Raw genomic sequence first — 16,864 nt, 5'->3', positions numbered from 1 at the left:
AATCAAATTAAGAAGAGTACATATGCAACTGTCTTCCACTTTGGTCTTCTAATTCAGTTTCCCAAGGTATCAGTTGCATCTAGACATGAGCTTGTAGGTGTTGGCCTTTGTTTCTGGGTTGGGCAAAGCAGGGCAAATACAGCCTGGTCTCTAATCCATAAGAACCAACAACAAATGGAACTCAACATGGCTGCTGCATCCATTTAAAGAAGGCACAAGAAGTCTGTATTTTTCAGTTACGTTTCTTGTATTTCCAAAACTACATTTACACAACTAGTGTGAGGGAATTTTCCATTCTATACCATTTCCAGTACTGAGCCAGGCTTTTTTTTTTTTGGTGAAGACCCAGAGCAGGGGTCAGCAACATTTTTGACTGGGTATCAAACACCCCAACCACTGCCCACGCCTTGACTTGGTGTACCAGAAGAGGAAGAGCTGCAAGGGGCCTGATCCTCATTGCTTGTGGTGGCTACATACACACCTCCAGGTGGACAGTAGCAAGAAAGGGGCTGGCTTGCACTGCCTCAGCCCCCTTCCTTGCCATGCACTGCAAGGCATGTGGGCACCTACCGCCACCTTGAAGCCAGTGCTTTGGCTCTGGAGCCTGGTGCAGCCTGCCTGCTGAAGCTGCCCAGAGCCCAGGCTGGCTACAGCCAGGAGGCTGCCAACAGCTGCATGGGGCTTTACAGCACCAGCACTAGCTCCATAGCTGTGGCTGTTGTGCCCGTGCCTCCAGACATGTGGCTGCGGATAAGCATGGGGCAGCGCAACCTCAGCCCTTCCCCACCATTTGTCTGGAAGTCCTCAGGCAGCTGCCACTGCTATGGAGCTGGTGCCCGGGCTGCAGAGCCCAGTGCAGCTGTTTGCAGCTTTCCAGCTGCCTGTTGCAGCTGGCCAGAGCCCAGGCGGGCTATGGCAGGCAGCCAGAAAGCTGCAAACAGCTGTGCTGGGCTCCACATCCCCAGCACCCGTTCCAGAGCACTGGCAGCTGCCCACATGACTTGGGGGGGGGGGAGGGGAAGAGGGGTCAGTGTTGCACTGGCCCAGGCCCCTTCCTGGCCATGTGCCTGGAAGGCCTGCACATAACTACTGCATCCACAGAGCCTATGCTGGGGTTAAGGAGCCCAGTACAGCTGTTTTAAGCCTCTTGGCTGCAGGCAGTTCACGGAGCCTGGTGGCAGCTGTCCAGACCCTGGGCCAGCTGTGGCGTGTCAAGGAAAATGGCCTCACATGCCATGTTCTGGTATGTGTCAGGAGCTGCTGCTCCCTCCAGTAGAGGTGCAATTGGTCTGATATCAGATCAGTACTGATATAAAGAAAATTGTCTATATCAGATATCGGTCAAATAATTTGGCCAATAAATGTCCGTGCTGAGCATAGCTGCAGCATAACGCAGAACAGAGCTGGCAGCCTGAGAGCTGCCTCCAGCTGGATAGTCAAAAGGGGAGGGGGCAAGGGCAGGCACAGCCTAGCTGGGGTGGGAGGGCGTGGAACAGAGGTGCAGCTCTTTGCGGGGGGTGGCCTCCACCACTGTTTGCACCCTGGGATGGCAGAGGTGGGGGGGGTGGGTCCCTGGATCTGTGCGGTCCAGAGTGGGTGGCAGCTGTGGAGTAGAGCCAGAGCCGGCACTGCACAGGGCTTTTCTTGCTGGGGGCTGGGCTTGGAATGGGTTCCAGCAGTGCAGGGGGAGGCTCCAGCCATGCCAAATTTCACCACAGCTCTGCACCGAGCCCCCTGCTGCCCTGGCTGAGCACCCCACCTCCACCCAAGCACCAGGAAAAGCCAGGGCTGCGCTGAGTGGCAGTGTGGGGTTGGGAGCAGAGCTGCGGCAAAATCCAGGATGACTGCAGCTTCCTCCCAGCGGTGCCAGAGCTCATTCAGAGCCCAGCCCCTGGCGAGAAAAGCACTGTGCAATGCCAGCTTCACTCTGCAGCTGCAGCCCACCTTGCACCACACAGATCCAGGAGTGCATGCCACCCCTGCCTTTTCAGGGTGTACAGGCAACGCAAGAAGTTTTGCAGAGTGTTGCAGACAACTTCCTGGTGCAAGTGCTGGAGCAGCCAACTAGGGGCCACGCTCTTCTTGACCTGCTGCTCACAAACAGGGATGAATTGGTGGGAACGTGTTTGTGGATAGCAACTTGGAGAGCAGTGACCATGAGATCAGGATCCTGAGAAAAGGAAGAAAGGAAAGCAGCACAGTAAGGACCTTGAACTTCAGAAGAACAGACTTTGACTTGCTCAGGGAACTCATGGGCAGGATCCCCTAGGAAGCCAGTCTGAAGGGGAAAGGTGTTCAGGAGAGCTGGCTGTACTTTAAAGAAACCTTAATGAGGCTGCAGGAACGAACCATCCCAATGTGCAGCAAGACTAGCAAGTATGGCAGAAGACCAGCGTGGCTTAGCAGGGAACTCTTTAGTAAGCTAAATCACAAAAAGGAAGCTGCAGCTAGCAAGGGATGTGAAGGGTAAAGAAAAACGGTATCTCTAAGAATGCCAGTAACAAAAGAAGGATCAGAGAAAGGTGGGTCCCTTATTGAATGGGGTGTGGCAACCTAACAGAGAATGCAGAAAAGGCTAAAGTACTCGATGCCTTTTTCACTTCAGTCTTCAGAGGCAAGGTCAGCTCCCAGACTGCCGCACCTGGCAGCACAGTTTAGGGAGAAGGTTAGCAGCCAACTCTGATAAAAGAACAGGTTAGGGATTATTTAGAAAGACTGGACATATACAAGTCCATGGGGCTAGACGGGATGCACCGAAGGGTGCTGAGGGAGTTGGTTTATGCGACTGCTGAGCCACTGGCCATCATCTTTGAAAACGTGCAGTAATTGGGAGAGGTCCCAGACAATCAAAAAGGGGAAAATCTAGTGCCCATATTTAAGAAAAAGGAGGATCCAGGGAAATACAGACTGGTCAATTTCACCGCAGTCCATGGAGAAAACATGGAGCAGATCCTCAGGGAATCCATTTCTAAGCACTTGGAAGAGAAGATGATTAGGAACAGTCAGCATGGATTTGCCAAGGGCAGTCATGCCTGACCACCCTGATAGACTTGCTTTGTATGATTAGATGACTGGCTCTGTGGATGCAGGGAGACCAGTGGATGTTGTATACCTTGACTTTAGCAAGGCTTTTAATATGGTCTCCCACAACATTCTCACAGGCAAGGTAAGGAAGTACGGGTTGGATGGACTTTAAGGGGGACAGAAAGTTGGCTGGATCCTTGGGCTCAGAGGGTAGCAGTCAATGGCTTGACGTCTAGTTGGCAGCTGGTATCAAGTGGTGTGCCCCAGAAGTGGGTCCTGGGGCCGGTTTTGTTCAATAACTTCATCAATGACCTGGAAGGTGGCATAGAGTATACCCTCAGCAACTTTGCAGATGACACCAAGCAGTAGATACACTAAAGAGTAGGTCAGGATTCAGAGAGACCTAGACAAATTGGAGGATAGGACCAAAAGAAATCTCATGAGGTTCAACAAGGACAAGCGCAAAGTCCTGCACTTAGGACAGAACCCATGCACCGGTACAGGCTGGGGGCTGACTGGTTGGGCAGCAGTTCTGCAGAAAAGGACCTGGGGGTTACAGTGGACAACCAGTTGAATACATAGCCAGCACTGTGCCCTTGTTGCCAAGGTGGCATACTGCGCTGCACTGGTAGGTGTGTTGCCAGGAGGTCAAGGAAAGTGATTATTCCCCTCTACTCAGCACTGGTGAGGCCACATCTGGAGTACTGTGTCCAGTTTTAGGCCCCTCACTACTGAAAGAATGTGGACAAATTGGAGAGAGCCCAGCAGAGGGCAATGAAAATAGTCAGGGGGCTGGGGCACATGACTTCTGAGGAAAGACTAAATTGGGCTTATTTAGTTTGGAGAAAAAAAAGATTGAGGGGTGGGCAAATATAGCCCACAAAGCACTTTCATCCAGCCTGCAGCACCATGCAAAGAATTCCGCCCCATCCAGCCCTTCTGCCCATGAGGATGGGAGCAAGGCGCCCATGTGTACACCCCCTCCCCCACAAACATACCCTATTGTGCCCTGCTCCTACCCTCATGGGCAGAAGGGCCCAGCCTGGTCAGCACGCAGCTTCTAGGTGGGGCTGCTGCTGCAGCCCCTGAGGACCTGCGCCACCTCCCTGGAGCAAGCAGGAGGCCAGGGAGCAGGTAGGGAAGTGGTGGGGACAGGGCTGTAGCTGGGTGCGAGCGTGGGACTGGGGCTAGAGGCAGCAAAAAGTCCACACCCAGGGGGACAGATGCAGCACAGAGCTTGGCTGGGCAGCATGTGGGTGTGAGGATCCCCCCCACTGCCACTGCTTTCATGGCACGCAGCCCTAGCAGACAGTGGCAGCAGCAGCAGGCAGGGGTGCTTAGGGCACTTGTGCCTGGTGCAGATGCCCAGTGGGGCTTGGCTCTGGCCAGTGCTGCACACACCCACACCCTGCCCACACAACCCCCCACATATACACAACCCCCTACCATACCCTATGCCCCCCACAGCCGCAACTCCTCAACTCCCACATACCACCACACCCACACCCCCTACAATTTACAAGACTAAGAATTTATTTTTGTGTTTTATGCAATTGCCTCTATATACACACTACGCAAACACAAATCATGACCATATTTTTTGTAATAAAATTAAAATGTTATAGTAGGTGTTTGACTTTTAGTGTATGATTTGGTTTTTTTTTCTGGTTCCAGGATTGCAACCTCCCCTCCCAAAAAGAGTTTTTTCAGGGGCAAGGGGAGGGACTTCTGGTGGCAAAGATCAGGGATAAGTGGGTGGGACTTCCAGTCCCAAGATGGCAACTAGGAGGCGGGGCAACTGTTAAAGGGCGGGGCTACCCATGCAGCCCACAACAGCTCACCAAAACTTAAGTGGCCTTCCACCTAAAATAACTGCCTACCCCTGAGCTAGACTGTTCTCAGAGGTGGCAGATAGAAAAAGGAGCAGGTCTCAAGTTGCTGCAAGGAAAATTTAGGGTAGATATTAGGAAGAACTCTCCCACTAGGAAGGTACTAAAACATGCTACCTAGAAAGGTTGTGGAATCTCCATCCTTGGAGGTTTTTAAGACCCAAATAAACAAAGCCTTGGCTGGGTTGATCTAGTTGGGGATGGTCCTGCTTTGAGCAGGGAGTTGGACTAGATGACCTCCGGAGGTTCCTTCTCACCCTAATTTTCTATGATTCTATCCCTGATGCATAGACTTACTTCAAAACAGCTAAATATCAAACAGCTCCCATTAACATATATGTACACTTTTACACGCTTAGCATCTTAGAGTGGGAGGGAGAAGGGAAACGAATTTAGGATCTTTATTTGGGTGCTTATCAATTTAGGAACCACATATTTATCAACCCAAATACAGGATGGAAATATTTCTGACAACAGAAAGCTTTGTAACCCTAAAGGTCAACCTGACTTGCACCTTATGTTCCTCAATTCCAGCGTGGCTAGAAAGAAATGCAAGTCAGAGCCATATCTCGAATGATATTAAGTGACAGGACATAATCTCTCAAATCAGACTGAAGTAACACCAGTTTATAACAGCCTGACACAGGACTCATATTCTCAAAATTTTTTTTGTTTTAATTAATAGATGATTTAATTAATAATTAATTCATGTTGGTAAAGCAAGGTGCCTAAGAGCCCCATCCATGGGCCTGGACCTTGCCATGCTAGGTATTAGTACAAAATAATTCTTAACATATTTCAGTCTAACACCATTTGTCTTCAGCTTTTATAAACACTATTATTCCCATGCATATCTTCCAACCATTTCCTAAATTAGGCAGGTTAGTTTCTTTGGGTAGATGTGATATCTTTTATTAGACCAACTGAATAGTTAGAAAAAAAAGTTCTTTGCAAGCTTTTGGGCGCAATCACCCTTCGTCAGGCATAGGGAGTCTCTGCTATTCACTTTCCAAATTAAACACTATGAACAAGAGAAGCCATGTATAGATTTCCAAAGCAAAGCCCAAAACACTTCACAGAACAAATCACTGCTAGATTCTTTGTATTCTGCCTATTAACAGATCAAAAAGCAAATGATTAAGTTCCATTATAAAACTTTTGTTACCGGCAGAAAAAAAAAGTAGAGCTGGAGAAAGTCTACTAAACTAAACATACTAGTATCAACACATCAAGTGGCATTTTCAAAGTTAGGTTACCCTACTCATTCTGCCAATAATTATAATTCACAGATTGGCAGCATGCATCTCCCATTAGTGGTCTGACAAATAAGGAGGTCATTAGTAGGGATCTCTGGAATTTGTGTTGGAATTGTGTGGCGGCTTCTTTAATTTTGGAGTTTCCCCCATGCACCCCCCTCTGCTGCTGGCTGGTGGAGGGGCCCTACTGCTCACCACCCTTGCCTCATGACAGGGAGGCAAAACCTGTTTTAAAGATGCTGAGGTTTTTGCCCTCCATTGGCCAGATGCAGGCAGCAAGTGACAGGGCCCCTCTGCCAATTAGCAGTGTGGGGTGGCGCACTGGGGAAACTCCAACATTAAATAAGCTATCGTGCCATTCATTTCCGGTGTGAATTCCAGAGATTCCTAGTCATTAGCAGAGACGGCTTTAAAAAAATCCCAGACAATCCTCTTTTGTAGATCACCATGTCAAAACACACACAGGCTGAGTACTTCAAAAGATAAGACTTAAGTTACCTCTCTTTAATTGACATTGTTTTGGTGGATGCATCAAGCACATCCTCAGCTGTTTCCAGTTTGTTCTCTTCAGCAGAAAACATCTCGCAGGGGCTCTTATAGAATTTTCCCTCCAACTCTTCAGATGTCTCCTGCTGTTTACAGGATGCCAGAGTTGCAGTTTGTGAAACAGTCTTTGTTGCTGTTGTGCCAACAAGTTCAGAAGTAGGCTCAACATGGTCTGTTCATTCAAAAGAAGTGCAGAATTAGCATTTACTGCTGTAACATTTCTCACATTATTAACCCTGAACCAGCAAAGCCACTATTTAACATTCAAGTCAAGCTCTACCTTAACTGACAAGGAGTTTCTGCCTGAACTGGCTTTCTAAAATTAAGCATTAAGTAAAGAAAAGAAAAAATAAACCCATTGAACAGACTGTCAAATGTCAACTGAGGTTCATATGAAACTGCAGGATATCATCCTCAGCAGAAGTCTCAACACTGTGTTGACTAAAAGAGCTGTAATCTCCCCTTTGTATGAGGGGGAAAAGAAGTCACGCTCCAGAAAACAAGGGCAGGAGAGAGAAGGGACACCTCACCTAGGGAGACGGAAGGAAATGGGTAACTGGAAGAGAAGGACAAAAGGCAGAGGGAAGAAGATAACTTGATCGCAATTGGATTCGGACAGAGCACACCTGTCAAAAGGACACGTGTAGAAGAGCCTTGATGGAAACTAACACAGCAATGGAACAACTGGACAAAAAAAAAAAATTCTTTACAGCTGTGTCTAAGAGCAGAGTAAACTTAATGCTGAAGAAGCCATCCCCCAAGGACCAGGGTCAGTAACCTATGGTCCACAGACCAAATATAGCCCCAAAAGCCATTGGATTTGGCCTGTTGATGCAGGATTTCAGTGGTGGGGGCTTCTCTCACGTTGCAGTGGGGAGTAATGGCAGCAGCAACAGGGAGGAGCCTGCCTCCTTACCTGACTTGAGCTGGGTCATTCTGATCTGTAGTCTCAAAAGGTTGCCGACCACTGCATTAGGAAGATCTGAATTCCCTTAGTTTTCTTTTTGAAATTGGACAGCTTTGAGGCATTTTACAACAGAAACAATTGCTCCTACTCTAGTTCTGCCCTCTCCCCGAGGCACAAGAATTGTATGCCATCAGGTGACACAAAATACTTTAAATAGACCAGGTTAGCTCATTTATTCTAATGTTGAATAAAATAACGACTTTGAAATAATGGGTACAAGTTGATTGAAGATTGCTTCAGGCTAGACATAAGGAAAAGTTTTTTTACAAGCCAAGTGCCAAGGGTTTGGAACAGGCTCCCCTCCCGCACTGGCAATGGGTAGGGGGTGCATGCAAGTGCACATGCACCCCTTGAGATTGGCTGTACACCCCCCTGGAAGTGCCAGCTGCGAACCTAGAAGTGCCAGTGGAAGTGCACTTCCAGCTTCACCACTGGCGGTTCCAGGCTCAGTGACTGACCACTGGGGAACCCCTTTCCATGATCTAGTGCCCCCCCGCCCTCCAGACTTAGGAGGTACCAGTCACCCATGCCCCCAGATGTGGTAGAGTCATCCACCCTGGCGATCTTCAAAAAACATCTAGACGCTCTTCCTGCCTATATCCAGGGGGGTTGGACCTGATGATCTGTAAGGTCCCTTCCAGCCCCTTACAACTATGAAACTATGAAAAGGTTTGGGTTTACAAAGTATGTGTGCACGTATGTGCATTACATGCACACAGAATAAACTATGTACAAATACTGAGTATACAGTACCACTGTGGGTTCATTTAGCTATTTTTGTTGGGAAAAATTCTTACCTACAATTCATGAGTTTTCCCCCTTGAGAGGAAACAAAGGCTAAATTAACTTGCATTAAAATCAATGAGCTATAAAAAAAGTTAAAGCATGGGAAACAATGTGCAGATGCTTTCAAAACTGCAAGCTCCAAGGTTCATTGAACACAACCTTTATGTCTTTTTTAATTTTTAATACCAAATAATTTTGTATTTTAGTAAAGGATCAGAGCAAGACACTAGAAAAAGCTCCAAATATTAGACAAGTCTGCAAAGAAAGAAACTCTGTACTGTACCTCTGTGCAAGGTCCTGCTTCTCATGACACTTTCCAATTCCTCCTCAACGAATTGCTCATTTTGGAGTTCCAGTTTATCCTGAATGACAGTATTGGACAAAAGCTCCTCCTGTTCAGAAGGCTGAAAAAGTGCTTGTAATCGAAACAATTCTGTACTGCTCTTCCTTGGGAAAGCATAATTTGTCGATTTGTGGTAATCTTCTGTCTTCTCAAGACCAGGATGTATGGTTTCTTCCTCAAAAGAGCCATACTTTCTGATTTCATTATCTTCATGTGCTAGGAATCTTTGTGTCTCTCCTTCATCGTGTTCCTTTGATACTCTTTTGCTCTCTATCGCATCAACTGAAGGCTGCCACTGTTCTGATTTCAGCACACCTTTTATTGAAGAATCTACCGTTTCAACTGAAGAATGGAATCTCAAATCAGCTTTACTAGTAGCACTTATGTTTTCATCAACTGCTGATTTTGCATGAAGATCCCCCGCATACACTGCAGAAATGGCAGAAGCCATAGTCGACACTGACGTTACAACAGTAGGTGGCAAAGGAGTGATTTTTCCACTTTCGTTTTGCACCTATGCATAATGAAACAACATTTATGAAAAGCATGACCACAGAGCTCTGAGAAGTCATTCACAGGAACAGGTTTATAAACAAGGTTATACGAGTTCAAATCAGGGCAAAGAACACATGCCTGTTTAAACTTACGGTGCTATTGAAATGTATAGCTAAGGAATAGATAACACAAACACCGTGCTTAGTTTGCTGCAGTATACACCATAGTTCCTATTTAGGCAAGTAACAGCAGCATGTGTGAATAGCAGCCTTTTAGGCCTGTTCTCTCCCCACAAAGCAGCAAAAGACCAAGGATGTTTCTCCACCAAAAACAAATCATAAGGTACTTTGTAACACGGCCACTATTGTAAAACACTTGGAAGCATCAAAGTTTGCCATCTGGTAGAACTCTGAGGTACCAAACAGGGCATTTTAATCTTTAGTTACATAAGGAAGTGGTTAGTAACCTATGCCCGGGGGCATAAGGCTCCAGCAGTAGGCGGCTTCAGCTGTGGGCACTTTCCCTTTCCTGAGGGGGAAAGCACCGGCAGTGGCCGTGTCCTGGCACCCACCCACCTGCTTCTGACCCAAACTAGGCTACCCTGGCTCACAGCCTTAAAAAAAGTTGCCTACTGTTAACATAAGGGTTGAGGAAAAACAACTCTCAAAAACTTGGTTTGTTATGGGAACGGTTACGTTACTTATACTGGGCTTTCTGATTGGGTATATTCCCTCTCATTTGTATTTTCTATTTAGTCTCTTAATAAATAGATTTAACAAAAAAGTTAGAGAGCGTCCAGGACAGGAAACAAAAATGATGAAGGGCTTGAAAGGCAAAGCATGTGAGGAGATACTGAAGGAAATAAGCATGTTCACCTTTCAGAAAAGGCACTTAAGAGGGGACATGATAGCAATCTTCAAATACCTGGAAGGCTGCAATAAAGAAGAGGGGAAACACCTTTTGCTTCATGTTCCAGAGAGTGGAATACATGTCAGTGGCATGAAGTTGCAGCAAAATAGGTTTGGACTGGATTTCAGGAAAAGCCGCTTCACTGGCAGAACAGTGATGCCGTGGAATAGACTGCCTAAGGAAGTTGTGGATTCTCCATCATCAAAGGTGGTCAAGAGGTTGGACAGGGATTGGTCAAGGGTGATCCAGCTATAGCCATGCCTATGACCTACCATGGTGCTTTTCTTTTAGGCAGGACAGGGAGTGCCCACAGCTGAAGCCCCAAGCTTCTGAGCTTTGCTGGTTACTGCAAGGGATTGGGAGGAATTTCCCCCCCCCCCCATGCTTGTACAATTGTCAGGGTGTCTGTCCGTCTTTCCTTTCAACAGCCTTCCTCAGGAGCACTGGGTGTCAACTGTAGCAAAGGCTGTGGATTTTGACCGGGGTGTGCCAGTGCTCCTACTGGGACTTTAACCCAGAGGTTCCTGGCTAGAGGGTCTTGTCCCTCTGTTCAGAGCAAGACAAATTGCCATATTTGGGGTTAAACCCCCCCCCCGACAATTGTAGGAGCATGAGGAAAAAAGTATTTCCTCCCAGTCATAGGCAGCGGAAGGGGAGTGCTAACGGGGCTTAACCCCACCAAACGTGGGGCGGTGGCAGGGCTGCAAGGCCGCTTGGCTGTGAGCTTCTGGTGGCTGCAGCAGGGGTTGGGAGGAGCGGGTGCACAGCAGCAACAAAGACAGTAGAGTTAGGGCTGTGGGAGGGGCAGGCGCTCAGGGCAGGGCACAGGACCAAGACATGAGTGGCTCGTCCGGGGGGAGCAGCTCCTGCTGCTATGCACACCCCAGGAGGCATGGGGGGCATGTGCCACTAGAACTGTGAAGGCCAGGGCAGGCTACTGCTGTGGGCTGGGTCCGGGCTGTTCCCAGCAGGGGAGGGGGAAGATGGACTATGCTCAGGGCAGATGGCATGCACCGGGAGTGGCGGGGGGGCTGCAGCCACCCCAAGATTCGCTGCTGCCTGCTTTGAGAATAGTCTGGCTCCCCCCTCCCCCACCAGGAAGAGCCCTAGGGGGAGGGGTATGCATGGTGTGTGCCAGAGACCCACCCCTCCCTGCCCGCACCCCTCCACCCTGCCATGGGGCACCAGTGGTCAGGCATCAGCAGCACACATGCACATTGCTCCCTCTCCACCCATGGTCATTTCCCTTCCCCCACCTTGGCTCGCAGACTTTCCTGACGGGGGGAGGGGGGACGGACGACATGCATGCATGATCAGACCCACCCCCTGGGCAGTTTTTTCCCTCTGCCTATGTTCTCAGTCCCTTGCAGCAACCAGCAAAGCCCAGAGAGCTTGAGGCTTCAGCAGTAGGGGGCTTCAGCTGTGGGCACTCCCCTTGTCCTGGGTCTATTTTTGCAATGTGCCTTCATCTAAATCACAAAAACCAGCAAGGACACACCTTCACATTTATGCATTTTTCTGGGTCTCAAGCAAGGTGAAAGAGGATCTTAGGACTCACCTAAATGTCTCCTAGGGACCTAGTACGTGGAATAGATTGCTCCCATATTACAGCTTTCCACTCCAAGGCCAGATAAGCCCTACCCTCCCACACACAATTCCACTATTGTATAGAGAATGCCATTTGCAAAGTGTGAAATGAGGTGACAGCATCCCAAATAGGAAGTGTTCATTGGTTAGAGGACTAACTTAACTCCACAAATCATTCTAGGACAGTTACTTTGCTATTGCAGAGTAAAAGGTGAAAACTGTGCCTTTGAAGACCTTAATGTTCCCACACAGAAGAAAAGGGTATAACAGTGTCTTGATTAATAAGACAAACATACTGGTTGAAAGCAAGAATTCAAACACACATTAATAGGGAAGAGTGCAGAATTGCTGACTCCAAAGCACCCCTGAAATATTTAATGTGCACTGCTGTCCACCAGTTTAAAATTGCTTCAGCTTGGAAATTTGTTCTTAAAGAATGGGCAACCATCTTTTATTGTATCCAGTATGAGAGGTACAACAATGCACTTTTCTTTTCCAGACCAAGAAGAGTTTAGGCTCTTAAATCCTGGTTTAAAAAAAAATATATCAGTAAGACCTGGTGATTCTAAAGGGATGTTGTTCCTTAACACCATAAGACTTTTCATGAGAGCAGAAGTACATACTATAAGCTTTGTCAGTATATAACTTACCTATTTAATTAAGGAACTTCAAAGATGGTCTATAGAAGCCCACAAAACTTAAAGACACATTTTTATGGAAACAGATTAAGGTTGTACATACCTGCTCAACTTCTCCCAGCGTGACTGGCTGTGTTTGGTAGCGAGCATTCATTCTCCTGTGTCTGATGTCAGATCTGCTCCTTGTTGAGAGGGCCTTTGATACTGGTTGAGACAGTCTGTTAAACAGGGCCATCTTTTCTGCCAAGCTTAAGCTAGAGGAGTCTGGTTCATCAGACTGATCTTGTTCAACTGCTTCTTTGGCTGCTTTGATCTCTTCTTTAGCTAAAATTTTTTGGTGTGCTGATGCCTGTAGACTGAAAGAGTGGACCTAAAAGTTAGCTTGTTAAGAATTGCGTGCACTTGTTTAGAGTTTACGGTTTTATCCTGATATAGAGGCAAGACAATCGCACATGAAGCATAACAATAGCCAATATAAAATAGCAGCATGAGTGGTTATGCAGTGTGCGAAATACTGGCAAGAAGAATTTTGATTAAGACTTTAACGTTATTCACAGATTCAGCTAGCTGGCTGGGGTACAAATTGTTTTTAAAGGAGGATGAAGTGGGACTTAAAACCATCAGAAGTCAGTCGAAAAAGTTTGCTCCATTTTAACCATTCAACACAGAATTTTCTGTGAAGGTAAATTTTAGATGTCTATTCTACAGTGACATTTATTTAAATTACTTTATTAGGAATTTGGATAGAGAATACGTAATAGAAGAAGCTAAAGGCTGGGGTTTTAATCACTGTTGCTTATATTTTCATTTTACATAATTAATATAATTACATTGTTTACATTTAAATAAACACAGCCAGTGGCTGCCTACAAACTCATCAGGGGAAATCAACATCAAATAGGAAGAGTCCTTTTCTCCCCAGCATCACCTAGAGTGACGAGGAACAACGGTAATAAGCTGATGGAGAATAGGTTTAGGTTAGAGATCAGGAGGCAATATTTTATGGTTAGGGTGGCCACAATCTTGGAACCAGCTTCCCAGGGAAGTGGTCCTTGCCCCTATCTTGGGAAATTCAAGAGGAGGTTGGATGATCACCTGTCTGGGGTCTTGTGAACCCAGCATTCATTCCTTCCTGTGGCAGGGGGCCAGGCTAGATGATCTGTTCAGGTCCCTCCTGACCCTACCTACTATGAAACTATGAACTAACTGAAGATGCATTGTTAATTTTATAGAACAAAAAAACACTTGCAATATTGCAATCTTAGAATTTGAGCTGATTGCTTAAAATTTTGATAACTTTTATCATTAAAATACAATGGCAATGCATCTTTATTACATTTGTTCTCCCTTTAGACTATATGCAGAAAGCCAAAGAATAGGCTTAGAAGGCTTAGAAATGTACTAAAGTACTTAAAAGACAATATGACCAATGTTTACAATAAAATCTGTTTATGCAGTCATAACTATATTTATTTCTTTATTAAACTTATTCTATTGGCTGAATCAAAATCAGATTTGATTTTTTGTGTTTATACAGTATGCTAGAGGTTCTGGCATAATCCTTGTCTATAGTTGCAAAGTCATTCTATGCACTAGCTGCAAATAGGGATTTGTGCTTGCACCCATACGTGGTATAACTTCTTATATTTCAGGTTGTAAAATTAGAGGAAAGATGCATATTAAGAAATCCATATAGAGACATACAACTTATGAAAGAAAAAAGATCTAGCTTTGGTATTTTTGAATTTGGAGACGAAACACTTTTTAAAACAACATAAAAGCACTTGGGGGGGCAGGGAGCAAGAAGGAGTTGCTACAGGTTTTATCATGCAAGTTCAATTCTTCCACATAAAATATAAGCTTCAAAACAAGTAAAGAGAGGTCCTAAGTCAGGTGCTCAACAAGCACAAAAGCTTAAACGTTTTATCATGCAATCAGAAAAACAAGGATGACAGGTATCTTTAAAACATTCTTGAAATAAATGTTGCTGACTTGTTTGACACACTGATAAGCCATTCAAAATTTTAAGATGCATCTGTTATCCAGGAACCTTGTGCTCCATGTAACATGCAGGTTTACCGCCCCCCCCCAGTACCTGATAGGTTGTACAGTGCTCTTAACTACAGTGGGACTAGGTATTCTTGCCACTACAGTGTGGGTATTCACAGAACGTGAAGCAGGGGTAGGTTCACTTTAAAAAGAATTGCCAAGGGAGGGAAAATTCACAAAGAGAGAGAAGAAAAAAGCATTAAGAAAAGCATTGTATTAAGTGTTAACTACAGAAAAGACAAAAATCAAACAGCAACATTTTACAATTAACAGTTATCTGCTGCAAACTCTTGCAAAATAAGACAAAGTACTTTGAAAGAGCTAAATGAGAGGCTTAGGACAGCAAAGTGAGTCTCTCTCTAGTGCTTGAATGCTACCCACAATGTAAACCAAAAATTTCTTCATTCTATTTGCCAATTACGTGCATGGATTCTTTCTCTGACAACTGGTTTGCCCATGGTTTCCCAGACAGTTACAGGATGCATGAATGGAGAGGGCAAGACACGGATTTTCAGAAGGTGCACAGGAGCACTCACTCACAGGTTTTCCTCAATTCACATATGCTCCATAACTGAATTGTGAAGACTTCCTCAAGGCAAAAATGACTTTACTTGGTTTACAATCCAATGCTGCAATCATCCCTCTCTACATGTCAGCTTCACAAGATTTCTGTGAGATTACAGTTCAGTGTTCTCAGCCTTATTAGACTTGAGGCACCCCTCAGAAAATACCAGCTCTTAAGAGTTCACTTGTTTTTTGACTATGGAATAATAATAGAGTAATTCTCCTAGCACAAAGCATTTGGAAAGACCACAACAGGTCTGAAGGTTTTTAAAATGATGGATTTATCTATTTGAAACCTCTGGTTTCACTTTGTGACACATATTACACATCTAACAATGCTAATGTTGAGTGACACCCTTGAATGGCTCTTGTGGGACTCTGGCTGAGAATTTACTATTACAGTTCATACAATTTAGTCCTCCCTATACCCCGGGGGTCAGAAACCCCCCACATGGCATGCGAGGCCACTTTGCTCGGCACACCACCGCCAGCCCTGGCTCTGGGTAGCTGCTAGAGCTTGGGCTGCTCCCAGCAGGGCTTGCAGTGTCCCAGCTGCCTGCTGGGAGCAGCCAGTGCTCCCAGCTGGCAGCAGCTCCCCAAAGCCGGAGCCGGCTGCAGCCAGGAGGCTCCAAACAGCTGTGCCGGGCTCTGGAGCCCTGGCATCAGCTCCATACCGGCGTGTGCAGGTGGGCTTCAGAGCGGGCAGTGGGGGAGGGGCCTCAGGCAGGGCAGTGCAGCCTGTCCCAAGGTGTGGTGCAGTCGCCGCCAGCATGAAGCTGATGCTGGAGCTGTGAAGCCCAGTGCAGCTGTTTGCAGCCTGCCCCCTGCTTGCTTGCTGCAGCTGCCCAGAGCCCAGGCTGACTACAAACAGCTGCGCTGGGCTGTGGAGCCCAGTCACCAGCTCTGTGTCGGGAGCAGGGGAGAGACCAGGGTTGTGCTGCCTCAGGCCCCTCCCCCATTGCCCGCTCTGACATGCGGATGCACATGCCAGTACGGAGCTGATGCTGGGGCTCCGGAGCCTGGCGCAGCTATTCGCAGCCTCCCGGTTGCAGCCAGCCCCGACTCCTGGGTAGCTGCTGCCAGCAGGGAGCCCAGGCTGAGGGCATTAGGGCAGCAGGGCTGGGGGGGCACATGAAGGACATCCTGCCATGTACCCCTTGGCTTCATTTTGTTTTTCTGGCATGCCAGCACTCTGGCACTTTACAAGGTAGGAATTTGGGGGTTTTTGGCACTCTGACCAAAAAACGTTGCCTACCCCTGCTATACCCCTTAGTCCTAAAGGAATAACCAAGTAGCAATTCCCTGTATCTCTTAAAACTGCGCCATGACAACAAATCTTTTCCTCACTAAAAAAGCTGTAAATATGATGCATATGTAATACAGTCTCAGCTTTAAAAGCAGTAGCCAACACCAAAGCTAATGCATTACTTGAACTTACGTTGCTGCAATGACCACTTCTTCAGTAGTAATTGGTTGTGTGCGGGACCTATCTTGCATACGCCTCAGTCTTCTCTCTACTGCTGAATTCCTTGAACGTGGTTTAGGAATATTTTTTGCTTCAAGTGATTTTTCCATTTCCTGGGATCATATACATGTTGACATTAATAACCCCAACAAAGAAGAAATTACCAGAACAAGTGTTTCTGTGCAGCTTTCTTAGATGCTAGGTGTTACATTTTCTACATAGATGATTCTGAACTGCCAGAGGAACAGTGGCAACAAGCAACATGAAGATAAAAAAAGTGCTATACATATCTCCAAGTGATATATGTAGTCTCCTGAAAACTTCATAAACAATATAGTTAGCACTC

General features: G+C 46.5%; 1 protein-coding gene across 21 annotated transcripts in view; it reads right to left on the bottom strand.

Annotated features, from left to right (window-relative positions):
• The window catches only part of SVIL (supervillin), a 200,437-nt gene that overhangs the window by 55,303 nt on the left and 128,270 nt on the right, over positions 1-16,864 (bottom strand). For 16 of the 21 annotated variants that reach the window (XM_090047480.1, XM_090047481.1, XM_090047472.1 and 13 more), the window contains 5 exons: positions 16,492-16,631; positions 14,536-14,631; positions 12,544-12,796; positions 8,752-9,325; positions 6,668-6,887 (listed from right to left, as the gene is read on the bottom strand). In XM_090047480.1, coding sequence (XP_089903606.1) covers positions 6,668-6,887; positions 8,752-9,325; positions 12,544-12,796; positions 14,536-14,631; positions 16,492-16,631 — 1,283 coding nt within the window. The remainder of the gene's footprint in view (positions 1-6,667; positions 6,888-8,751; positions 9,326-12,543; positions 12,797-14,535; positions 14,632-16,491; positions 16,632-16,864) is intronic. The other 5 variants (XM_090047477.1, XM_090047492.1, XM_090047490.1 and 2 more) reach the window with 1 other exon arrangement.

This window comes from Crocodylus siamensis, chromosome 5, assembly GCF_052110815.1.
Source record: "Crocodylus siamensis isolate JL-2025a chromosome 5, ASM5211081v1, whole genome shotgun sequence".
Lineage (NCBI taxonomy): Eukaryota > Metazoa > Chordata > Crocodylia > Crocodylidae > Crocodylus > Crocodylus siamensis.
The sequence above is the reverse complement of the archived record's forward strand: the minus strand, read 5'-3'. Positions and strand labels throughout refer to the sequence as shown.